The 27,295-nt window shown below is 44.6% G+C and overlaps 1 protein-coding gene across 1 annotated transcript in view; it reads right to left on the bottom strand.

The window, feature by feature from the left end:
- The window catches only part of SPX (spexin hormone), an 86,443-nt gene that overhangs the window by 12,535 nt on the left and 46,613 nt on the right, over window positions 1-27,295 (bottom strand). The window contains exon 5 of the mRNA XM_069230058.1: window positions 24,311-24,397. Within this exon, the coding sequence (XP_069086159.1) occupies window positions 24,311-24,397 (87 nt within the window). The remainder of the gene's footprint in view (window positions 1-24,310; window positions 24,398-27,295) is intronic.

The raw sequence follows: 27,295 nt of genomic DNA, 5'->3' as shown, positions 1-27,295 counted from the left end.
AAAAATGGGGCATAATTCAGGCCTCAACCCGATTTGCGCTTTTTTCTTTGGACGCACAATCCCCATGGGAAGGACTCCTGTCTTAGCAAAGACAGGAGTCATGCCCCCTTGCCCAATGGCCATGCCCAGGGGACTTATGTCCCCTGGGCATGGCCATTGGGCATAGTGCATGTAGGGGGGCCCAAATCAGGCCCCCCTATGCCACAAAAAAAATACGGAAAAAAATACTTACCCCAACTTACCTCAACTTCCCTGGGATGGGTCCCTCCATCCTTGGGTGTCCTCCTGGGGTGGGCAAGGGTGGCAGGAGGTGTCCCTGGGGGCATGGGAGGGCACCTCTGGGCTCCTTTTGAGCCCACAGGTCCCTTAACGCCTGCCCTGACCCAGGTGTTAAAAAAGGCGCCCATCAGGCTGTGCGTCGTTTTTTAAGGCCTGCCCCCTCCTGTGCGTCAAAATGACATCAGAGTATAAATATGGGGCACAGGCCTTAAAGTCATTTTTTGGAAGGGAACGCCTACCTTGCACATAATTAACGCAAGGCTGGTTCCCCCTTCCAAAAAATGGCACACATGGTGGAACTATGACGCCCGCGGCGTCGGACGTCAAAGTATAAATATGGGGCAGGGTTTGCGCCGATTGTGCGCCAAAATTTTTGACGCACATTCGGCGCAAACAGAGTATAAATATGCCCCTTAGTGCACTTTACTAGGGACTTATTAGTAAATTAAATATGCCAATTGTGTATAAGCCACGGTTACCACGTTTGAAGCAGACAGCACATGCACTTTAGCACTGGTTAGAGAGGTAAAGTGCCCAGAGTGCTAAAGCCAGCAAAAAGCAAACAAAGGTCAGCAGAACAGGAAGCCTGAAAGCAAAATGTCAGGGGAGCAGGTCTAACATACTCCTTGAGGAATTTCAGACAGATGAAGGCCTGCAGACCAGCATGACCAAATCAGAGGGCTTTAGTTCTGTTTTGGGGGAACTCCTTGGACAAATCATTAAACAGTACAACACAGTTTTGTTGGACTGTGAATATCAACAAGCATTTGGGATTCCAACTGATACTCAATATCATATTATGTGCCTGAACAAACTTTGAAATGATTTGAGTACAATGAGGTAGCAGTGGTATACAAATCACACCTCCTATTGACAAAAGTAAATGTGGGTAAAGTTTAATAGTCAAAAAACGTTTAGTTGGTGATTTTCCAGTACCATGCACCCTACTACCAAGGGTACAAACAACAATGGACCAAAGGATCCACTGTACATTTTAATCACATGAGAAGATACCATAGTACTCAAATGGAAGTCTGAAAAAGTCAAAGTCCATAAAGTAAGGATTTGTAGAAAATGAGTCAAGTCAAATGAGTTTCTTGAGGCATGAAGAGGTCCACATTCTACAATGCACGTCATCACAACAACAACCAACACGTGTTTCATCATGATAAGTAACTTTTTCAAGGTTAATATTTGATGGAGATCAAGCTCATATTAAGATGTATAGTGGACTCCAAAGATAGAAAATCTGCCATGAGGTATTTCGTCTGAAATATTAAAAGGAAGCCCATGCAGAAGCATAACTGCTGGCTACGTGTGTCCTGAGACCTGGGTGGAAGATACTCAGAGTGAAATATATTTCTGGAAGATGGCCAAGATGGCAGTTTTAAAGCGGAACGCAATATAGTTGATTTCCAAGAGTTGAGGGGGTTGTGGGGTCTGCGCATTCAAATGGGGCACTCTGTGTAGTAGTATTACAAGTGGGGTCCACTGGAAAATATGCCCCTATAATACAGATTAGAGCCCAGCAAGTAACAGAAATCAGAGTAGCAGGTCAGGGGGGAGTCCTAACCCAACATCTGTATATAGCACATGTAAGGGGAACACTGCATGGTAAGGATAGCAGACGCTAAATCCATAGAGTCATCGCAACCTCCTTTATAGGGTGAATAGCCAGTTCTTGTCTAAACAAAGCATGAGACTTTAAGCAGGTTAGATGATGGGGAAGGGAGTTCCAGAGCTTGGCCATGGCCACCAAGAAGTTTCTGCCTCCCCATCTTGCCTTCCGGAACGTGGGGGTCACTACCAGATTTTCATTTGCTGAGCGGAGTTGCCTGGTACCATTGGGACATTGTATTTATTCCTCCAAACCCTGGGTTATATAGGGGCCGGCACACAATACACAGGGCTTTAAACGTAATGAGCGTTTTCACTGGTAGCCAGTTGAACTTGGTTAATCCTGCTGAGACTGAGTGGTATTTAGGAATATCAGAAATCAGTCTCACTGCTGCACTTTGTACCATCTGCAGCTTAGTAAATGCGTAGTACGTGCTTAGTAAGCAGTAATCAAGTGTGGACGTGATTAAAACCAGAGATTCTTGTTTTCACGCTGGTAGTGGGATGAAAGGAACACTTTCCGAAGAATCCATAGAAACAGGTTGACACTGTGTGCGGTTGATCTGAAGGTCAAACAGATTTTTGCTCACAATCACTCCCAATTCTTTTGCTGAATTAGTGGGTGTGGGTGGTGTCTCCTGCATTTCCGGCCACCAAGCATTGTTCCAAGTGAATGGCTGGCTGCCAAAAATCAAAACCTCCATCTTGTCTCCATTTTGTTTTAGATAGTTTACCCATTGAGGTTGCTACTGCCTTCAAATAGTTTTTAAAGTTGGCAGAGATTGCCTCCATATCTTTAGTGATCAACACAATTATTTGAGTCTCGTCTGCGTACGAGAAAGCCTGTATCCCAAAAGACAGTATCAGTTTGCCCAGTTGAGAAACATATAGGTTGAATAAGATTGGGCTCAGGGAAGAGTCCTGAGAAACCTTGTGTGGCAAAGTGATAGATTCTGATGAATTGATTAAGAATCTGAGCAGCACACATAGAAAGAATTAAAAATGAGGAAAAATTAAGTTCTTTCTCCTCGCTGTGCCTTTGGGATGCCTGGTGCACATCTGCGCATTCATGAGAAATAACTCTGCGTCCCCCTATGAGGAGAACAAAGCCTACCCCATTACCTTCCCCAAAATGACGTCGGGAGAAGTCAACTGGAAGTGAGGCAGCAAACACAACTCCCTCCACAATAATTGGCTATTAACAGTGTAGAGGGAGTGTCAGGGGAGCAAGGGAGACTCTTCCCATATGAGGCCAAGTCCAGCCTGGAAGAGCAGAGGAACCACACCTGTCCGTCAGTGGGACACATCTCTGCACTCATAATGACTCTATACCATGTATCCTGTACATTTTCCAAGCCATGTCCTTTCAGTCAAAAAGGAAGATACCTCCCGTCTTCACGCAGCCAGCATGAATTATATCCATGAGGGGAAACACTCAAGCATCACCATCATGAACTGCATGAAACAGGTGGGCTGAGGTTCCTCATCTCCTGCTCTATTTTCAAGCCTTCCAAATGGCATACAGATGAGGGCGCAACTAGACCTAAACTTTGAGGGGGGGGCTAAGACATTGAACAATGAGGTGGAACCTTTTTCAGCGCCTGAGTCAAAAAAATTGATGATCACTCCCATTATTAATTCAACACTGGTGCATTTTGCATTTTAGTGCACATTGTGGTAGTAAACTTGAAGGAAGTGAAATGTCATGTTTCTGTTCGAGTTTCTGAGACAATAAGACGGCCTGGACCCAGCTGAATTTGTTGCAGCATAAGAATAATTAAAAAAATATTTTGAAGTAATCGGATTAATCCCCCTCCCTTCAAGCTGCTTTACAAAATCGGTGGCTAATGGTGAAGTTAAATTACATTTGTTTAGGTAATGTTCTGTTCATATTGCATTTACCAGCATACATTTCCTTTAAAATATTTGCAGGATAAGATTAGTACACGAGACATCTCATGCTGTCATGGACAGAACACTTCGGGGGTTATTCTAACTTTGGAGGAGGTGTTAATCCGTCCCAAAAGTGACGGAAAAGTGACGGATTTACCACCAGCCGTATTACGAGTCCATTATATCCTATGGAACTCGTAATACGGCTGGTGGTATATCCGTCACTTTACCGTCACTTTTGGGACGGATTAACACTCCTCCAAAGTTAGAATAACCCCCTTCATGTCTACATATTGTAACACATAGGTTGTTGAATTTGCACTCCATAATACAGAGCTGCCCACAGATCCAGTTCCCATCAAATATTTTTGGAACTAATATGCCTTAGATGCAACCCACATTTAACGTAAGGCTGGTTGCACAACAACTCAAAGCACCAAAAGTGATCACCAAGAGTGAGAATTAATGGTGCCGACACAGCAAAGACTAGCTACCTAAAGTTTCAACATGCCAATGAATATCGGTAGCAGCAGAATACAATACCATTTGTGAAAATATCTGCCAGCAGGGCAAGAGGAATGCCTGGCCTACTGTGTGATTTATTTACAAATGTTTTCACTGATGGCACAGTAATGGTATTCCAGTATGATTTTTATACTTGGGGATGCTATCATAAAATAAGACTTCTTAAAGGGTCTAGTAATGGTATAACACATTTCTTGCAGGAGAAAATCACAAATGCATAAAATTTGCTTTTAAAGAAGTGGCAGGGTTATTAAGAGGAAACAATTGAAAAGAGTTTTGGACCAACAAGAGTTGTCAATATGAGGAAAAGTGGGCTAGAGACATAGGCCCTCATTCTGACCTTGGCGGGCGGCGGAGGCCGCCCGCCAAAGTCCCGCCGTCAGATTACCGTTCCGCGGTCGAAAGACCGCGGCGGTCATTCTGACTTTCCCGCTGGGCTGGCGGGCGGTCGCCTTCAGACCGCCAGCCAGCCCAGCGGGAAAGAGGCTTCCACGATGAAGCCGGCTCGGAATCGAGCCGGCGGAGTGGAAGCTGTGCGACGGGTGCAGTTGCACCCGTCGCGTATTTCACTGTCTGCGCAGCAGACAGTGAAATACATGTAGGGGCCCTCTTACGGGGGCCCCTGCAATGCCCATGCCAGTGGCATGGGCACTGCAGGGGCCCCCAGGGGCCCCGCGACCCCCCCTACCGCCATCCGGATCCCGGCGGTCCGACCGCCGGGATCTGGATGGCGGTAGGGGGGGTCGGAATCCCCGCGGCGGTGCAGCAAGCTGCGCCGCCGTGGAGGATTCAATGGGGCGGCGGTACACTGGCGGGAGCCCGCCAGTGGTGCCGGTCCGACCGCGGCTTTACCGCCGCGGTCGGAATCCCCATTGGAGCACCGCCGGCCTGTCGGCGGTGCTCCCGCGGTCCTCCGCCCTGGCGGTCAAAGACCGCCAGGGTCAGAATGACCACCATAGTAGGGTCTATCATGTTGTGGCTTTCAGGGAAGTGGGTAATAGAAATTGAAATAGGCCCAGCAATTCTAATCTCATTACCATCTAATTTTTAAGAGGGAGAGGAATGGTTTATCTGAGCATGGAACAAGTACTCCAAGGCAGTAAACACCTGCATATAGTATCAACTAGTTGAAGTGTTGCCCTTTTGCTTACCTTTGCCCATTGCCCATTGCCCTCTTAAACACAATTAAAGAGGTGACATGACCAAATGCGAGACCCGTTGCATTGAAAATGCTTGTTATATATATGTCACCCCTTAAGTAGGCTCTAGACAACACAGACGGCAGGGCGCAATGCATTTAAAAGGCAGAATATGTACTTTTATGTTTTACCTGTTCTGGCAGTGAAAAACCCCTAAAGTCGTTTTTCACTATAGCAAGGTCTATCTCTCCCATAGGCTAACATTGGTGTTAACTTATTACATCTTATAAGTTTTCACAGTCTGGAAGAGATAAACTTTCAGAGTTTGGTATCTCTGAAATCACAATTTAAAATTACAACTTATGGTGAAGCAGTTTTGAAATTGCAATTCTGAAAATGCCACATTTAGAAAGTTGACATTTTCTTTCTTTAGTCATTTGGTGCCCGCTGTCTGCCTCTGACCACTTGTCTGGGGTGGGTGACAGTCGGCTTTGTGTATTCCCCCTAGACAGGCACACAAAATGTAAGATTAGGTGTGACTTGATGGACGTTGGTGGGCCATTCTGGCAGGATGGGAGGCAGAAGCTGGCCACAGCCTCTAGTATGTGTGTCCTATTGCCACACAAAGGGATGCTTAACCCCCTGTAGTGACTTTGTGCACCTCAAAGGCATATTTGTGAAGTCTCCCCAACTTCAAAGGCCCAGCTGGGTATAAATACTGTATAAATATTACAAATAATAGTATAAATAAATAAGTACAAATACTGACACCACCAACTTGGTGCACTTCTGGACCTGTGAATACTCTGCCAAGAGGAAGGACTGTTGTGCTGCTAAATGGCTGCCACTCTTTGGACTGCTGCTTTGCTGAACCTCTGCCTTACTGAGCTGCCCTACTGCCTGCTATTCCTCTTCCTGGGTGAGGACTGGACCTGCTTCACTTGAACTCAGAGTGATATCAGGGGCTATCTGGCTGGCCTCCTGATCCAAAGTCTCAGGGCATAAAAGACTTCCAACCACCCTACTCATGCACCTGGACTCTGGCATCTGTGAATCTGCCCTTTCAAGTGGTGCTTCCCCAGTCCTAGACCCTTGGAAGTGGGCCTACGTTTATTTGCTTAAGAGAAACCAACACATCCTCAGCTGTGGGAGCAGAATTGATGCATCACTTCTGTTGTGTGGAGCACAACTGTCACAATGCCTTCAGACCCACCCATGCAACGCTTTTCCTGGCACAAGGTCCTCACATTCCTGTGGACCACAGCCTCGATGATGATGGCAAATCTCCACATTGCAGCTCTGCGCTCATCGGAGCCAACACGTTGCCTTGACTGCACAATGCATTCTCAACACCGGTCATCGCATTGCAAATCCCGGCTCCTGGGACCTCAACGTCGACGCAGCAGGAACTCACACCCTAACTCCTCTATGTCTTGGAAACGAAGCATCACCACTGTTGGGTGCAGAAAATCAATGCATCACCTCTACTGCATTGTCTCGGAACTGACACAGTGCTCCACAACCAGGATACAAGGTACTTTGATTCAACGGGCCCAACTGGGGTTGTGGGTTTATTTGCACCTTGCCTGGGCAAACAGGCCTACGGCCTGTGCCCTTTTACCTACATATGTGTTCTAATTACATTTATTCATTTGTTTGCCTGCTTTACAGCGGGGATATTTTATTTTTCCTAATCAGCTATGATTCTGCAAAATCGTTGCTATTATTTCTGTGCCCGACGTTTCACCATGTACCACTGTCCCAGGCTGACAAGAACAGTACATGATAATCCATTTAGTATTGTTGCCACAAGTGTATATATACAGTCTGACACTTAGGCACGTGTCCACGGAACAGGAATATGTTTCTTACAAAAACATTGTACAGCCCAAGGGAAAGGAAGAGGTAATTCCAGCCACGCTGAATGCCATTTCACTGTTGATCTCAGCCCTGTCTCTACAACCAGCCAAGGAGATGGAAGGTGGGTGCTCCTCTCATGGACTACATCCAGACAGACTGGGCTATCACTGCTATGGTCTTGCATAAGAGTTAGGAGTTAGGTAGGATTCCTATGTACATGTTATTTGCTTGGGTTGTTAATTTGTTTCTCACTGGTCGTAGCAAACTATGTCTCATTGCCCTAATAATTGCAGCTCATATATTTTCTCGCGGATTGCAGTCTTTTCAATAAATGTATTGAAAACTACCCGGCATCTTTTCTTTGGCCTTTTTGTTTATGAGACCTTCTGCTAATGAGAGAAAGGGGTAAGATTTGTCGACCACAACTTCCCTGAGAGGTTACTGAGTGTCATGCGTCAGTCTGCCACAAATCACCTTTGCTTTCTATTTTTGGGTGAGCTTTTGCTAGCTAGCTGAAAGGGTGGGGCCAACAGCTGCCAAGACAGTGTGGGCTTGATTCAGTCACCCACAAGTGGTGTTGCCGTTGCCCTGAAGTCTGCACTCCATCGCGGTCAGCCTGAACTTTTGACTCTGTCCCTGTCTGATGTGACCAGATACCCCCCAGTTGGCGCTTCTTGCTTCTAGTCACTATTTTATGTTCATTCTTTAAAAATTCATAACTCAAGTTCCACTTATTGGATTTTTGTCATTTTGGTCTTGCTTTTTTATTAAATTTTAACCTGGTGCAGATCCTTTTTGTGTGATGTTTTCACTGTTTTACTAGAGGGTGAGCACAGGTTCATTTTGGGTTTGCCTGACACTTACCCTGACTAGGATTGTGATTGCTGCTTGACTAAGGTTTACACCCTAGCCAATCCACAACCCAATTTCTAACATTCTCCCTATCCCCAGTGTTTTGATGTCACCTTATGGTTGCGTAAAGAGCTATGTAAATCAATTAGAAACATAACCTCTTGGGACAGCAACTGTCACAATCCAAGGTCCATTTGCAGTAACATTTACTTTAAGGAGTGCTAAGTTTTTCTTACTTGCTATTACTCTTGGTTGTCCAAGCTCTTTCTTTCCATCACTCTCTCTTTGTCTTACTCTCTTTCACTCTCTCTCTTTCTGGGCCTCTGTCTTGGTCTGTTCACAGCAACAACATGGAGTACTAGTTAATTTAGAGAGATTTATGTTTCTCTCTTCCCAATCTCACTCCATTTTCTTTCTTCCCCACCTTTCAGTATACTGTCCAATAACCCTTTGCACTAATCACCATTTCCTCCACTACTCCTCCTCTTTCTACATCTTTCTTGGCAGTTCTTATACTTTTTTGCTCTTTTAGGCCATAACCATGCCCACAACTAGTGACACAGAGCAAGAAAAAAAGAGGCAGAAAGGGGAGAAATAAGGAGAAAGATGAGAAAATGGTGACCAATGTTGAAAGTAGAAATAAAAAAGAAGCTACAAGAGAGAGGTAAAGATACTGGAAGTGTGGGGTGGTGAAGGAAAGAGGCATTAAGTGGAAACATGACTAGGCAGCCCTGATATTCATCAACTCTGGCATTTGACAGTGCTATGGCAGGCTAATTAAAAAGTTTGGTACTTGCATTTATTTATGTTTTACTCTTTTAACAAATTAAGTACTGCACAGAACCATTCATCTACACGCAGTGCTTCGACTGCTGTTCACAAATCTCTCCTTAAATGTTCTTCTCTTTTCAATAATTGCCCTTATCCTCCACTCCAGCCCTTCTACTTCATTCTTTCTTCACCTTTATCTCGTCAGCACTTCCTCTCCGACTATTGCTAGATGCCCAATCTCTGCAAATATGTTTTCATTTGTAATTTATTTTTTCAATTTTTCCCAGCATAGTGGATCTTCTAAGTGGACTGGAAAAGTTTTTGCATCCAACAATCTGCACAGTGTCAGAAATGTGGCCAGTCTAAATGGAAATGGTATAGGTAGTAGGTTTGTTTCCACGTTTACTCCGGGATGCAACTCAGGGTTAGTTTGGCTCCCAGGTGTCTCAAGGATGGCACCATGTGTTAGCAGTTAGTTTAGAGCTGTGTGGTTCAGTTTTAGTGGCTCACTGCTGTGGTACCTTCCAGTGGCATGGGTACCTCTAGAGAATTATTGTTTCTGTGTGGTTTCTTTGATGTGTTTGTTCTGTCTGTATTCAGGAACGCAGCACAAATGCTAGAGCTGCTATTTGTGGAGAAAGCTTCAGTTTTAGCACTCCTGAGACTTTGGGCCAGATGTAGCAAAGTGTTTTTCCCATTCTTTGTCAATGGGAAAATGTGTTTGTACTTATGGCCCTTTATCTTTTATGTGCTACCATAAGTATACACACATATTTGTAAAGTGCAAGATCACCCCAGTACATCTCTATGTGCTATTGAGAGACAATGGATGGTAATTGCTACTCAACTGAATAGTATCATTGTATAGCCCTCTGACGAATGTAAGGCTGAGTTGGCACATCAGCATTCTAACTTGTGACCATAAGGGTTAAGCACAGATCCATGGAGTCAATCTATACTGAGCCAACAGGACAAAACATAACTACTACTACCCACATATTCTGAGCAGAGAATAACGTCTAGCCATTGAAATGAGACAGAAATAATATAGTCGTCTGACTGCTATTGTCATACATCGCCTGCAGAATTGCCTATTAAAAACTAAATCAAGCAACAGCAGAGGTAGGCCTAGCCGGGGACCAGGATGGTCACATTCTGTTTGCAGTCTAAATTGGCTCCCTGGTTTTTTGATGATGCATGTCCTCAGAGCAGCTTGTTATTGCTCTGGAGGACATGTGGGTGATATCTGTTCAGGGACACTGGCTCGACCTCTGTTGACGGTTCTATGTGACACCCCTATGGCAGAATCATCCATTGTGCCTACCTTTATCTTCTAGCTTGCAAACGGAGCTGTGCATCAGAACTGGCTGAATCAGAGCCTGTGGTGGCAGTCCATGTGTATGTGATACCAAAGCATAAGTTAGGGCAGAAGGAGAAGTATCAAGATCACTTTCAGCTGCAGAGTGTTACAGGGCAGTTCAGACTGAACTGGGTCATTGTTTAAATGGGGCTGCTGCCTAGCCCTGTGGTGCTCCACAAGAACAAGCTGAGAGGAGCAATTCCCCTGTGGTTTGTGGCTATATTGCAACACTCTTTGGAGCTACAGTTACCAGTACCATTGATATTAAATGTGTTAAACCTTCCATCTGCTGAGATTCATTACGTTTTTTTGTGCATTTTTTTTACTTTTTCTTTGAAGCAAATAATCTTTCCCCAAATGTTTGTTTTTAATGCTGTCTCCCTCTCTTAATTAAATTCTTATGAGACCTTGTCTTTTGTTGTAGTCCCTGCTGGATATTTGTGACTAAGGTATGGAAATGACAAAAGTGATTTCATTCCTTTCTATTATTGCTCTATACATGTAGAGTCCAAGATGCTTATGGTCCTTTTGTATGCGACTGAGTGGAGAGAGCTGGGTGGCAGGGCTCAGAAAACACAGAATAAAAACAAGCTTATGTTAAGTACTAAATATTGTCTGACAGGCCCGTTAGACTATTTCAATTGTTTCAGGCTTCGAGGCCAGCAGCCCCAGCCAAGTCAGCCCAGCCAATGGCAACTGATGGGTGGTGGGTGCGGGGGGGTTGTTATCTAATCCCTCCTAGCCCAGTGGTCATTGCGCGCCTGAGACAGCTCACACCTCTTTATGAAATCATTGACTCTGGTCCTTTCCAGGCTCAACTCGCAACCCAGCACGTGATGGGGAAGGGGGCGACAACAAAAACCCAGAAAACATTACATTTCACACAGTGCCGGGTTCGAGAGAGCTCAGTGTGCATGTGTTTTGGTTGACCCAAGACGGGCTGCCAAACACACATCACACATGCACACTGAGGGGGGTGTACGGCTCTCCCTCTCCTTCCCTGTCATCTCCCATGGCCCTACTCCTTCAAAAATAAAACTATAATAAAAATGGTTTATTAATGTTTTATTTTTAAAGGTTTGCAGCTGCTGCTGGTTGGGGGTGACTCTCCTCCGCCATAGCAAAGGAGCAGCAGCTTGTCCTTTCCTACTTGGACAAGGTCTATTGAAGCAGGACGTGCACATAAACCCTGCGCGCACTTGAACTGATCGCTCCCTCTTTGAGTCCTCATTTTGGATCCTCTGTAGCAGTGATAGTCATTGTTCAACTGAATATATATGTAGCTCTGTCTAGGGATAGGAGTGTAGAAGGTGGGTTAGGAGCTGAGTGTTGGTGGTTGCCTCCACTGAAAGTTGTTCTGACTAATGTTCTGGTACTACAAAACATACTCATAAAAACATTGAAAAGTGAAAGCTACAAAAATAAACATGTAAGACATCAGGGTGGAAAGAGGAGTTTTGGTAAAAAAAATTAAAAAAAAGCCAGTCATGTGATGTGTGTGTTGCATGTGGCCTGTTTGAACAACACTGAAAAAAATATCTGTGGCGATATTGATATAGGAAACTATATACTGGTAGACATTGCCAATTTGGCTAACCTGATCACTGATGTGTGTACTCTGTTATGTGTTTGTCAAATAAATTTAGCCTCAGCGTTGTAATGCAGATGCCTTGATGACTTTAAAAGGGAAGCTGTTTCTTAGCTAATGTGAATTCACTGATGGAGTCAGGGCAAGCCGGACTTACAAAGCAAGATGGGAGTGCCAGATGGGCCAGTTTAACAGGTCAGTGTGTTGGCTGATTTTGTGGCTGTGTGGGGACTGGTTTTTGGGCTGTGTGTGAGCCAGTTTTGTAGCTGGGTGTGGCCAGTTTTGTGGATGTCTGTGAGCTGGTGTTGTTTAAGCACAAACTAGACAACATTAGCAAGCAGCACTTTGCAAGCTGTGAATGCTAATATCTCATACAGCTTTGATTGACCAAACCCACAGATAGCTTGTCTTAAAAGGGACACACAAGCTGCACACCATGCTGAGTGAGTAGTTAAGTACTTAAAAGTCGTGCAGGGCAACACACGACATACAGCAAGGACATTAAACTGCAGCTTGAAAAATATGTAATACCCACATGGTGGCTCCTGCTCTGCAGGTGTGCATGATAAACATTTTAAATGGACTTCAACATTTGCTTTTAAACAAAGTACAAAATGCAGTCCTACGACAAACAATCAAGTGTCTCCAGGGCCAGACTGGGGAACCAAAAGCAGCCATGGCAAAAAAGCTAAAATCAGCCCGGCTCCCTTTGTGTCTGCGAGCTCTCTCTTTCTTTGCATCCATCCATTCTCTCTCTCTCTATCCTCCTTTCCTCTCTCTCATCTTTCTTCTCCATCTCCGATCGCTTACTCTTTACCTTCCACCTCCCACCCTCTCTTTCTTTTTCTCTTGAAACTGCCCTGTGCTTGCAGCAATTAACTTCGGGGAGCTGGGGAAAGCAACAGAGGCTCCAAGGGTGGTCCTGGGCTTTCAAAATCAACCTCCAAGAAAACTGTCCAGTGGATTAAAAGGCCTATCCAGCCATGAGTGCTTCAATCTAAATTCCACCAAGAGCTGGTATAAAGGGATCACTTCTTGCAAAGGTAGCATAAGAATCAAGTGCATGCAATAGTCCAAAAGCAAAATTAAAAATGCAAGATCTTGTAATATGGTATTGTGTGCCAGTGTGCATGTTTTTGAATGTATTAAAATAAATATCGGCAAATTCTTATGTTATCCATATCTTCAGGACTGGACTTGCCTGAGTGATGAGGTTGTGCTGAATCGGCTTTTCACAGGTTATTGACCATCAGTCACAAACAATGAGACAATACCATATGTTTGAAAAGGAGACTTGGGGCAATTAGGCTTGGCAATTTCTACCCTGGCATGTTGAATGAGTAGTGCATGCCACCGCATTTGGGAGCATGCCACTGGTCATTTAAGGTAGGTGGGGGAGTGCTAGCTGAGAGTATGTCTGTAAGGAGGTGACAGAAATGGATATTTCAGGGGTGAGTTCAACAATGGAAGGACAAATGGTGAGTTTAAGGTGTCATGGGAACCACTTAGAGAATGAAGATGGCAGAAAATAGCAGTATGAATTGGTCACAAACTAAACAAGCATTAGTAAATGCATTAGGTTTCGCCTATGGGATTAATATTATGTTAAGAGGTAGGGAGGTGATGGAGGACGGGGAAAGAATTTTTTCAGCACACCACATTTAAGCAAAGTCCTGTGGAGGCAGATGGTTTCAACAATCAAAAGGTTTGGAGAGAAATGCCTGCACATTCTGGAATGTGAGCAGCCCCCACCCTAGGGACCCTTTACCAATCATGTGGCAAGTGATCAGGGGGAAGTATGGAAGTGCGGGTGTGGAGGAAGTAGCAAGGGATGGGAACAGAAGGGCCTGTTTTCCCAGTGAAGCAATGACAGCTAGCTAGTTGTTGCTCACATGGCCTTGATGAAGCCAGTTCGCTGTGGTGGTCATCTGGTTCTGAGCTCGAGCATTTTTAGTCAAATAATGATAAACATGCACCAATAAGTATGCTTGAAATGGGTAAACAACCTGGCTCAATGTAAGACATGGTCTTGGTGGGATCTTTTCATAGAACGCCTTCTTGCAGCCAGCCCTTAATGGAATGCAAGCGGACAACATTCCACAGACATGCACTGCATAGTTCTGCAGCTCTCAGCTGCTTCAATCCCATTTCTATTATTCAGTGGTAAAAGGTGTTAGCAGGAATACACTGTGCTATTTACCTCAAAGTACCTGCATAAAGTCAACAAAAATTGTTTTCCTTTATGGCTTTAGCTCTTTTCTCAAATACATAGTTTATGCATGGGATTGCCTATAGCCATATATCAGAAAATAGTTTTATTGTAATGTAGTGTAACATTTACTACAAATTTGAAAACAGGTAAATAATTTTATTAAAAAAATATATATGTATGTGTGTGTGTGTGTGTGTATATATATATATATTTATATGTATATATATATATATATATATATAATAAAATAAAATTGCCTTTTGACACTTGAAAACGTATGAATAAAAAATTTAAGCATATTCATGCATGCGAAAAGGTTACTATTGTATGGCAAGGATGTGCATAAATATGGTTCTGAAGTCGGACACACTGTTAACATTTTTAATTACATTAAAGGTTTGTGTTACCACAGTGTCTTGTGGGTGAGTGTTAATACCAACAAGAATTTTACGCCAAGTTCCATAAATCACAATAGATGGCAACAAGCAATGCTTAACATTAATATAAATAAACATTCTGATCAAAGTCATGCACAGTTAAAATCACAGTGCTCATGGCTAAGGAAGATCTGGGCTATGGTAAAAGACCGAAAACCTAGTAACAATGTAAATGTTTGGGTACTCAAGTAAATACATCGCTTCCAGTTATCACGCCCCAGTGGGCTGGGAAATAAACGTTGCATTTTCAAATGTTCACTGTGAAAATAAAATATAACAAACAGTTGAGTTTAAGGAAGGTAAGGGTAAAGGTGAAAGCATCAGATAAAAACAAGCATTTGCAATGCACTTGGGTCTCGCATTTGTCTGAGTTACAGCTATTACCAGTTGTAAACTCCCAACCGGATTTTTCTTGCCATGTTAAAAGAAAATAACTGCGCGATCGCGCTGCAACAGTTCACTCGTAATGAAACCTATCGGCAAAAGTGCAATTATGTACGTAACCGGCAAAAGTGCAATTAACTGTGTAACAGGGTCGACATTATGCAAAGCGCTCGACTTCTGCCAAGCGAGATCGCGCTGCAAAAATAGAGAAAAAGTAGTGCGGAAACCTGACGGGAAACAGAGAGCCTCGCATGTTTTTTGCACTTGGTCACTGCGCTCGAGGAGAGCTAACCACCGGAAAAGGCATGACGTATGCCTGCCTTCCACTAATCAAAGCAAGCAGATTCTAACAGGAAAGCCCACGAACCAATGAAAGGCACTGACATGACGTGGACGGGGCTCCGAGCCCTTTTCTAATTCCTAAAGCGTCTCGCTAGCGATACGCATGCACAAGCGCATGCAAAGCAGGCTCGACCCTAACAACGAGTCCTGTACCATAACGTCACAGGCACAAGCTAAAGACCAGCTGACCCCTGCCTCAATGTCCACAGTTTAGCAGCCCTGTCCATGCCAAATCACCCAGCAACCACACGTATGGCCGGGCAGGGCTAGCAGATGTAGCACAATTTGTTTTTGCAGCACAGGATTGAAAGTCTACCGGGTCACCATAGCAATGAATCTCCCAAGCCCACCGGAAGGCTAAATTACTTCGGGGCGGGGCTCAGGGCCGAAAGTGAACAGTCACGCACATGAACACAAAGTAGTAATTTTGGGAGTGTATTGCAGTGCTGCTGCAAACCCGGGAGTGGAACTCAGGGCTGAAAGCGAGGCTTGGGGAGCAAGTGATCCAAGCCTTGTGTAAGAAATGCAAGTTACAGTGCAAGTGAAACAGAAGAGCAACAATGAAAGACACCGGATCTGATGGCAAACTAAAATGTTTACTCCTCCTATCAGAAATGCTAGCAGTTGAAAAACAAACACAGCGCAAGTGCTGTGAAGGCAAAAGCTTAAACAAAAAAAAACACAAAGCAGATGAAGCCTTTACTTGGGCCTCAGGACACTGATAAGAAATACACACGAGAGGGGCAACAGGAAATAGTATCCTACAACCAATAGAAACTGAGGACAAGTAAGTGGCAAGCACACCAACCACTGAAAAGTGAGTGTGGGTTGCAAGCCCCTTTCAAGATTTATATTAAATACAGTAGATTTCACAAGCACAGCCCAAAGGCTGTGTAGGCAAAACCTAAAAAGGAAGGAAGAAGCTGTTGCCTTTCAGACCTGGTATGGGTAAATGGTGGGCTCCTTTGGGGAATGATGGCAGGAAGAGGTGCTGCAGGTAGTTTCTGCTGGTGTGGGTGAGGATTCAGTGTTGGACAAAGTGGGAGATGGAGAGACAGACAATAAGGAGAACATTGAGGCATAGGCAGGAAGAGACAGTAAGCCTGGAGTAGACCCTAAATCGGCAGAGACTAAAAAGAGTTCCAGGCGCAAGAATGGGACAGCGAAGCAGGGGGCAGGAAAGGCAGACGTGGTAACAGTCAATGGTGAAAAAGTTTTTAAAAAGAAGAGATTGACTTATATCAGTATTAATCTGCTCCTAAGAATGTATTTGGTAGAGGCATCTGAAGATAAGATATGGAAGTATGCATTTACTGACGTTTTTAAGTGGATACATAGGGAAATACAAGCAAATGAGGGTTCCAAGGAAGAAGAATGGGAATTGGCCAGGTGCTATAAGGTTCCAATGACAGTGAAAAATTGGCCATCTGCCTTTTTAATATCTGCACATGTATACTGCCAACACCACCTGGAGAGATGTGTCACTTTAATCGGAACTCCAGAGGACCTTTTCATGCTGAAGTCCCTTCATGCAACACGCAGACAGCTCATCACATCAGCCAAAGCAAAATGCTATTTTAACACCATCAATGCAGCCACCAACAGAGGCCAACCCCAACTCAAGAGTACTCATTGATGACCCTGGAAGCCTGGGCTTCACCCAACAAGTAAAGGGACCTACCCACATGACCGTATACCTCCTGGACCTTAATATCTCCAACTTCAGCAACATACAAGGCACCGAGCCACACATGTTCCCTGGACATACCATGCCTTTGTCAAGTTCAGCATCCCCCGTCCCAGTCCAACACACATGTACCACTGCCAGACCAACCAGCTCACACTGGAACAGCATCACCAACAAGGACTCGAACACCACTCTCAGCACCCACTGACATGAACACAGCAACAGCCTCCCCAAAGCCATCAAGAATTTTAAAATTTAGATCACCTCCTGCGCCAAATACCAGGACTCCCTGGAACATAGAAATACAATACGATCCAACTCAATAGCACTCATTAAAGACCGTGGAAGTCTGGGCTTCACCCAACAAGTAAAGGGACAAGTAAAGGGACCTACCAAGGTAACAAGGACTGGAGCAGCGCTGTCAGCACCCACTGACTCAAACAAAGCAAGAGCCTCTCGAAAGCCATCAAGAATTCTACCAACTGGATCACCTCCTGTGCCAACTAACTTGCCCCATCAAACACAACAATACAATAAGACCCAGACCCCAAGAACTCAGACTGAAACAACACCACTGCAAACAACTGTAGCTCAAGCAGAGGATGAGCTACAACAATGCAACAGGAGCACATTCAAATTTGCCCTAAGACGCTACCACCAAATGATCTGGACCACCAAATGCACCCCTCTGGTGGACCACATAAATGCCAGCACAAACAGAAGCAAATAAATCTTTACCATTGTGAAAGATTGCACGTCACCATCAGCCGCCTACAACTTGATCACTCCCTCGCTGCAATCTCTCTCAATTCTTCAGCAACAAATTCACTGGCATTTAAAGCAACTTCGACCCGCAACCGAACCCAACAGATCACACCAAAATGCCTCCCAATCTTATCAAAAGAATCAACGCTAACCACATGATCCATCATCACCCCAGAAGAAACCACTGCCACCATGAAGTCCATCCACTTAGTGTCTCCATCCGACCCCGGCCCCACCACGCCTACTCTAGAGGACTGCAACCCATCAGTGCAATGCTCACACCCATTCTGAATGCCTGCACCTCTTCTGTGACCTTCTTAGATGCTTGAAAACATGCAGATGTCCTCCCATTGCTGAAGAACCTCTCTGATGAACTTTCAACACTCACCAACTACAGACTAACCTCCCTGCTACAATTCCCAGCCAAGGTCTTAAAGACAATCATCAGCAGATACCTTACTGAATAGCTCTATGAACACCAAGTACTTGACACCACTCAATCTAGCTTCAGACAAATGCACAGCACAGAAACTGACCTCAATGCTGCCACAGATTAAATCCACATGACTCTGGACAGAGGAGACATGACAGCCCTCATCCTCCTGGACTTCTCTGCAGCATTTGACACAGTCTCCCCCCATCTACATCCAAAGCGTTCATGACATCTGAATCCAAGGACACACACTGATGGATCTGCTCTTCCTGACTGTAATGATCAAGGCAGTCAGCCTTGCTTTGTACACATCAGACACCAGCAATCTCATCTGCAGAGCATTCCACAAGGATCCTCCCTGAGGCCGACCCTCTTCAACGCATCCATGATCCCTTTAGCCAGCATCATCCCATCTCATGATATCAACATCCTCTGTTATGCTGATGACACACACCTCGTTCTCTTTCTTACGGGCAAGACACCCAGTACCCTGTTACAGTTCAATCCCTGCATGACTGAAATTGCCCACTGGATGAAGACAAACTGTCTAAAGCTGAACACGGACAAGACTAAAATTGTGATATTTGGGAGGAGCACATCATCGTGAGACTCCACCTGGTAGCCAACTGAGCTAGGACCAACAACCACCCCCACCACCCACGACATGAACTACAAGATCTTCATCAATCAATCAATCAATCAATCAATCCGGATTTATAAAGCACAGGAAAAATCACCTGTGAGGGTCTCAAGGCATTGTAGTTGCTAGCAGCTTTGTAGTGCTCTGTTCATTTGAATCTCCATGTGTTGAGTTATTTTCTGAATTCCAGGAGCAATGCAGCATTCTTGAGATGCATGGGAAGGTCATTCCAGGCTTTGGGCTCCAGGTGAGAGTAGGGGCATCCTCTGCTGTTGGATCTGCAGATCCATGGGCTGTCGGTGAGGATGTGTTAAGAGGATCGAAGGTGTCTGGTCAGTTGGTGGAAGGTCATTCTTTGTTGATGTATGCTGGTCCTTTGTTGTTCAGGGCTTTGTACGGGTGGTTCAGCATTTTGAACTAGCATCTCTTCTGGATCTGGAGCCAGTGTAGCTTCTTGAGGTGCAGAGTGATGTGAGTCCGTCTAGGGAGGTCAAGGATGCGTGCTGCTGCTAAGTTTTGTATTGAATGTAGTCTCTTCAGGAGGTATAAAGTTATTCCTAGGAGTGTTACCGTAGTCCTTCCTGCTAGTGATGAGGTCTTTAGTGACGGTCCTTCAGAGCCACCTGAAGACCTTACAGAGCATCTTTAGGGCATGGAAGCAGGTGGACAAGACCACATGTACCTGTTTGGGCATAGATAACTTGCTGTCCAAGATGATACTGAGGTTGCAGGCGTGGCCTGTCAGGGCAGGGGAACGGCTGAGTTCAGCAGGCCATTAAGTGTTGTTCCATGGCGAGGTGTTGTTCCCAAAGATGAGGACTTCCACCTTGTCCATGTTGAGCTTGAGATAGTTGTCCTTCATCTAGTCAGCAATGTTCATCATACATCTGTGGAAGTTGGTTCTAGTGGTGAAGGGGTCTTCTGACAGCGAGGGGATGAGCTGGGTGTCATTGGCATATGAGATCATGTTGAGTCTCTGTGATCTGATGGTGTTTGCTAGGGGGGTCACGTATGTGCTGAGGGGGGTGGGGCTGAAGCACGATCCTTGTGGGTCGCCACAGATGATCTTCTTGAGTTCCTAGGTGAATGGTGGGAGATGGATTCTCTGGGTTCTTCCAGTGAGGTATGAGGTGATCTATTTGAAGGTGTGTCCTGGATTCTGATTTGGTGGAGTCTTTTGATCAAGATGTGTTGGGAGACGGTGTTGAATGTGGCTGACATGTCCAGGAGAATGTGGGCTGCTGTTTCCCTGTGGTTTAAGAGGGCCCTGATGTCAGTAGCTGCGATTAAAGCTGTCTCATTGCTGTGATTGGCTTGGAATCTGGATTGAGAGTGGTCCAGAAGGTTGTAGTGGTCCAAGTATTTGGTGAGTTGCTGGTTAATTGCCTTTTTGAGAACCTTCACCAGAAAGAAGCGGAAGGAAATGGGCTGGTAGTTCTTCAGATCGGCTGGGACAGTGGATGGTTTCTTCAGGAGGGGCCTTTCTTCAGGTTGTTTCCAACGGCTGAGCAGGTGTTCAGGGTTGTGTTCATGGGTGTGAGAAGGTGGATGTTGTTGGTGGTGGGGTGTTGGGGTTTGAAGGTTTCATAAATGGCTGAGATCTTATCATGGAAAAGGTCCACTAGGGTGTCACACAGTTCTTGGGAGGGGATAATGTTGTTTCCGGTGGCTGCAGGGTTGGAGAACTCCTTCACAATGATGAAGAGCTTCTTGCTATAGTTTGTGCTGCCTACAATACGGTCTGCTGGAGCATTCGTCTTAGTTTGTCTCAGAAGGTGGTGGTACTGGTTGAGTGCAGTTTTGAAGGAGGTATGGTCTTCTGTCTTTTCTCTCGTACAGCACTTCCTTCTTAGTTGCCGGCAGTTGCGTTTGGGGGATTTCAGCTCTGTGTTGAACCAGATGGCTCTTCTGGCTGGTACTTTGGGGTTGGCTAGCTTGGTGGAGCCGATTGTGTCGGCGAATTCCGTGACCCACTGGGAGAATTTCTTCACAGCTTATTCTGTGTCTGGTGATGTGTCTGGAAGTGGAAGTTGACAGCATTGTTCCATTGGTCTTCTGATACCTTTTTTCAACTTCTGCATGTGGAGCTGGGGGACGTGCTGCCAGTGTTGGTAGATCCTGAGATGGTGAAGTGGACGCTGTAGTGGTCAGTCCAGGTGAGCTCTGAGACGTGTTTGTACTTGACTGTGTTGCTGGATGTAAAAACGGGGTCAAGCGTGTGTTCTGCAATGTGGGTAGGGTCGGTGACAAGTTGTTGGAGGTGGATCTTCGGCATGCTTTCCATGAGGTCAGTTGTTTTGGTGTCATCGGGGTCGTTCAGGTGGAAGTTAAGATCTTCTAGAAATATGTAGTTCTCAGATTCAATGGGGTGATGATGTCATGGACGGTGTTGCAGAAACTGGGTGCCGGTCCTGGTGGTCTGAATCTTTGATGGTTCTTTTTCCATCTGTGTGAACTTAGAAATTGAGATGCTCCGTTATCGAGGTTAAGTCGTCTGAGGAGGCTGTGCAACAGATGGTGTCCTTATAAATGATGATAATTCCACCTCCATGTTTGGTGATTCAGTCCCAGTGTTATCTTGTAGCCTTCGGGCCTGGGATGCTGATGTCTGGCGCACAGCAGAGTTAAGCCAGGTCTCTGTGAGGAAGATGGAGTCTGGGATGAGGGATGAGACCGTGTCCCAGACCTCTGTGGTGTGTTTGCATTAACATCAAACTCAACATGACTGCCAATTCACTGCCATCACTGACTCATCCTTCCATATCCTGAAAATCTTGAGAAAGATTTTCAAATGGTTACCAATCAGCACATGGAATGGTCCCAAGCAAACTGGATTATGGGAACACTCTCTATGCTGTGATCAACAAAAAACCTTGTCGGACAACTGCAGACCATTCAGAACTGGGAGGCCACAATCACTCTCCCAGGCCACACTCACATCACACCACACCTGAAAGAGCTCCACTGGCTCACCATTCACGAACGAACACAATTCAAACCCCTCAACCTCACTTTCAAGGCACTACGTAAGACTGGCCCAGCATACCTCAACAATTGCATCTGCTTTCGCAAATCTGCCAGACACCTTCGCTCATCTAGACTCGTATTTGCACAAATACCATGCATATGGAAAACCAGATCTGGAGGTTGAGCCTTCTTATTCATTGCTCACAAAGCAAAGACCAACCTGTTCTACACATAAGAGCCTCCTCACTTCTTGAATTTTGGCAAAAAGCTAAAGACCTGGCTTTTTCAAGTAATCTCACTAAGCCTGAGGTATGCCTAGACTCTCACGTGTTCAGCATCAGGCTACCCTCCCGGGTGTAGGGCACTCTACAAATCTGCATAAGTTAACAATCAAACACTGCATTAACCCCAGGCTGGCCCAACCTATTCCTCACGCCACAAAAAAGTACAAGGCCATTCTTTTTTTGCCTTTCCTTTTTTCTTTCCTTCTTCCCTTCTGTTTTGCATTCTTCCCTTTTTCTTTCCTTTTTCCTTTCTTCTTCTCTTTAATTTTTACCTATCCTTCTTTCTCTTTCTTTTTTCCTTCTTTCCTTTTTCTTTCCTTTTTCCCTTTTTCTTTCCCTCACTCCTTTTCTCCTTTTCTTCTCTTTCCTATTTTTCTTCTTCCTTCCTTTTTTCATTTTTTGCCTTCTTCCATTCTTTCTTTCTTTGCCTGCTTTCCTTTTTCTTTCAGTCTTCCCTTTTTTGTTTCTATTTTGCCTTCTTACTTTTCTTTCTCTTTCTGCCTTCATTGCCTTTTATTTCCTTTGTTCCTTTCCTTCTTTGCATCTTTATTTCTTGCCTATTTATTTCTGCATTTTCTTTCTTTCTTTCCTTCTTTCTTTCTTTTTTGCCTTCTTCCCTGCTTTCTTTTTGCCTTAGTTCTTAATTTTCTCTGTATTTTTACCTTCTTTCTTTACTTCTTGTTTTATTTGCCTTCTTTTCTTTTCTTTCCTTCTCTAATATTGCCATCTTTCTCTTGTTCTTTCTTTTCGCCTCCTTCCTTTAGCTTTTCTTCCTTCATTCTGCTTTGCCATCTTTTGTTCTTTACTTCTTTCTTTCTTACCTTCTTTCCTCCCTTTTTCATCTCTCTTTCTGACTTCTTTCCTTCTTTCTTTATTTTCTGCCCTATTTCCTTCTTTCTTTTTGCCTCCTTTTCTTCTTCTCTCAATTCTTCCTTTTTGCCTTCCTTCCTTCCCTTTCTTACTGCCCTTCTTCCTTTCCCTTCATTTTTTTGGCTGCCTTTCTTCAATTTTTTTCTTCCTTCTTTACTTTTTTCCCTTCTTTTGAGATCTTCTAAAAAAGGTGATGCAAGGAGCCAATGCCAGGCCAATGTCGGTGTTAGCTAAGATCTTTGTATTTTACTAAAAGTATGTATAACATAGTCACTTATAGGGGTTTTCAGCGTGACATAGTTTGTGAATGTGTCATTAAAACATTTTTCACCCACTCCAGCATGCATCAAAGAGCAATCTTAGCTGACGTTAGCCATTCACTGACTTCACAATGAGGTATGGCATGCCGCTCTTTCAGAGGGAACACTTCACACACAAGATAGTTTCCTTCTGTGCCAGGTGTACCATGGCCATTGGCACTTTTTTGAGACCACAAAAACTCTTTTGACTTTCGCAATTGTTTGTTTTAAGAGTTAATTATGTCCCAGCAGCTTCCTGAAAAAAAAAGGTTTGCAAAAACCATGGCAAAGAAAACAAGAATTGCCAAAAGGCTGGCAGTCAATGCCAGATGAATTGATGTTGCCAGTGCTTGTTCATTGTTCGGTTTACAGTTTTAAGGACACCATGTTGCAGACCGAATGAATTTTGTTCACTTTTTTAGTTATTCAGTTTAGTGTGGTAGTGGGATATGTGGAAGGAGGTAGGTTAAGTTAATTGTGAGTGGAATTTCTTAGGCAATTTTCGTGTACCAGTTTAGTCTGTAAAGCGGTTGCCTAGGGTTATGTTGTTTAATTAGTTGTGCTGAAGGGTGGTAGGTATTGTTGGTGTATCACATAAACATCTGAAAAGTGTGCTTCATTTCTTCCCTCTGTGTGATTATAAAAAGTATTTCAAAACATGGCCAGATGTTTTACTTCATAATTCATGTATGTGTTTTATTATTTCAAGCTAGATTAGTTCCCAAACGTCTTGATACGTGTAATGTATGATTAGATAACATCTGTGTTGTTTAAAATGTGATTGCGGGGCTCATTGAATCTTCAATTTCTTACCCCTGTGGGGCCCTGCCCCTTACTGGTTTTACGGTTTACCCTCCTGACTTCGATAAAAACAAAAAAAACACTGCCCTGCAGAGACCACTACTCGCCACAGGCCCTCACACCAAGAAACATACCTACACGATCGCACACATCCACCAAAACCAAACCTTAGCTTTCAAACAGTTGTACAGTTCCGTGACCCTGAAGTCACCTTGGAGTTTGGTGATGAAAGTCTGTGGTCATTCTGAACAACAAAGTATACCCTGCAACAAAACTCTCGAAAATGCAGTAAAAAGGTTCATTACCTTCTTCTTGTGCTTTCCTCAGCGAGCTAAGGAACATGGCGGCGGCTTCAGAAATAGTGATCGGATTTGAATTTCGACTGCGTGTCTCTAGAGTGAACAAAGCATAAATATTGTGAAAGAAAACACTTAATAGAAGAAGAGAAGCGAGCGCTCAATGTAACTCAAAATTGTGTACAGGAATTTAGATGAATACTGTGATTTGGAGAATAGATATTTCACATTCTATGTTTTATCAAAATCAAAACTGAAAATCTATGTAAATGTTTTGTAAAATTACTCCGATTAGATTGCTTTGAAAACATTTCTTGTTTGTAAAGCAGGCTAGTTTTACATCTGTCCTGATAGAAAACGTACCACAGAACTAGTTCAATTTGTAGATTGCGTTGGATGGTTTAAACAACACGTACAGTGTAAAACAGCTTTGCACGTTCAGAGCAAACAGAGATCAGTTCTGTATCAATATCACTAGCGTTATGTGCTGTGCATAATGCCCCCGCCCCAAGAAGCCATTTACACACATCAGTGTCAAGGAATTAAATGGTGTCTAACTCTTTACAAAAAGGAGAAAATACATTGGAACTAAGCTAATGCCAGCAAAGCGATTAGGCACTGAGGTTACTCCCTACAGAAAGATGTTTCCAATCTTGGATAACATATGTAGGATGGCTGCCCTAGTGTTGTATGAAAGCCCTGAGCTAATTGTTACCAGGCCCTACTAATGAATAGATCCTATACTCTGTGGCTTTGCAGGAAGTTAAAGCTACTAATACCTGTATCTGAAATATCAATCAAAGGTAATACTAATCACAAGGAGTATTATCTGTTTGCTATTGCTAACACTCCACACCATGCCCATATCCTCCTTACATACCTGATCTAAATTATTTTGAAGAACACATGAAGCTGGTGTTTTGTATTTTATTTCACCGTAGGAAGACATCCATTTCAATAAAAGACTTGATTCTGATGAGCACCATTACTGGGACGTCTGATAAACAAGAACTAAGAGAATTGGGAATGTTAAATTCTCTACATCCTTTGTGTTAGTCGTGGCCTCATTGGTTTGACACTGTGCGGAAGTCAGCACTGACAATGCTGTATTTCATCAGTAGAGGAAAATAGGGCCTAAGGGCCAGATTTATACTTTTTGACGCAAAACTGACGCTAACCATTGCGCCTTGTCGTGAGGCAAAATGACGTTAACGCAGGAAAAATGACTCTAATCCGGTTAACGGCATGTAAACATGTCAAACAGAAATGCACCATTTTTGCCTGCAGTACCATCAAAAATGACGCTAACGAGGCAACCAGTGTAAAGGAGAGGCAAGATGGACCCACCAAGCCAGGAGAGACCCCAGGGAGACCCCAGACAACCAGGAACCAGCCAGGAGGACATTGACAAGACCCAGGAGAGAGACAGAGCAAGTGTCGTTTCAGCCCAGAGGAGCATGAAATACTGGTGAGAGAGGTGAGGAGCACCAACACCAACTCTTCATCACCTCTAAGTTCTCAACTGGCAGGAGAGAGGCAATTTGGCAGCAGATTGTGGACAAGATTAACAGTGTGGCAGAGATCAGGAGAACTGTCACTGAGTGCAAGAAATTCTGGCATAACTGCAAGAGAAGGACAAAGGAGTAAATGGCAAGGAACAGGAAGGCAGCACTGCAGACCGGAGGTGGGAGTCCAGCACCACAAGAGGACCTGGACAAGATGGAGGAGATGGTTGCAGCGGTCGTCCCGGATGTGACATGCAGGTGGGGTATAGGGCTGAGAGACTGCAAACATTAAGTACAGGAACAATGCGTGGGAACCAAGATGGCAATGTGCCACCAATAGGAAGTCAGTGACATCACATTACAACTGCCACAACACAGACACACTAATTGTACAATATCTAATTGCAGAGGACGATGGCTCTCCTGTGGATCTGCCTGCCCTGGCATAACCCGATGACCTGGAGGACCAGCTGACAACCATCAGCCAGGAAGCCCTCCAAGATGTCCTGTGAACCCTCCGAACACTACCTCCAGTTGCTAGGAGGTGCATTCATGAAGCAGCCATCCCAGAGGAGCCACCCACCACCCCAATAGTACATCCTGCCAGCTCAAACACAGGTGAGGACTCTGATGACACAGGGACCACCTTTGAGAGGACAGGTGCGGGTGGGGATGCAAACTATGGCAGCCAGCCTTGAGGGTATGCGCATGTGCATCATAATGGCCACTGAACAGACAGCAGCCAAACAAGGCACACAATTCCCACTGCATGGAGTCCAACAGTGTGTGAGAGACCTAACCACTGCCATGAGGGAGTTGACACAACACCTGCCCTCCCAATTCTGCTGCTGCATGCATGACAACAAGCAGGACTCTATGCACCGGGTACTGGCCTCCCTCAGCGCAGAAATGGCTGCCTACCACAGGGATGTTGCTGCCATACTCAATAATCAGCAGCTCCTCCTTCCTGTAGTGATGCCATATGTAGTTCCACAGATTGGAGCTGCCGGGAATTTGGTGTCCACTTCTCCAACCACTGAAGTGTGTGTGGCCACCTCTATCCCACCACCACACCATCAAGGACAGAGGAGACAACATACACATCAGAGGATGAAGATGTGGAACAGATCATCTTCGCCCGTAGGAGTACCCGGTAGCACCAGCCCATGCCACATGGGCAGTGATATCCCTTTGTCCTGTGCTTGACAATATGCCAGTGTTGCTCCAGTTGGTGACATGCACTCTTCACCGACACACTGTTAACCTTACCACTATGGATTGCAATTGTCTCTCACTACTCCATTGGCAATTTATGTTCCCCTGCACTGAACGACACTTCACCCCAGCATGTGCAATGACATGTCCCTCAACCCTGCACTTGTGCTGTGTCACAATAGAATGGTTTTCACTAATGGGGTCACAGACCTGAGCAATGTAAATATTGCACTAAGCACTTTGAAATAAACAGCACCTACACAACCACTTTGTC

Source organism: Pleurodeles waltl, chromosome 4_1 (assembly GCF_031143425.1).
Source record: "Pleurodeles waltl isolate 20211129_DDA chromosome 4_1, aPleWal1.hap1.20221129, whole genome shotgun sequence".
In the NCBI taxonomy this organism is placed as follows: Eukaryota; Metazoa; Chordata; class Amphibia; order Caudata; family Salamandridae; genus Pleurodeles; species Pleurodeles waltl.
Note: the sequence above shows the minus strand (reverse complement) of the source record. Positions and strands in the feature narration are given on the sequence as shown.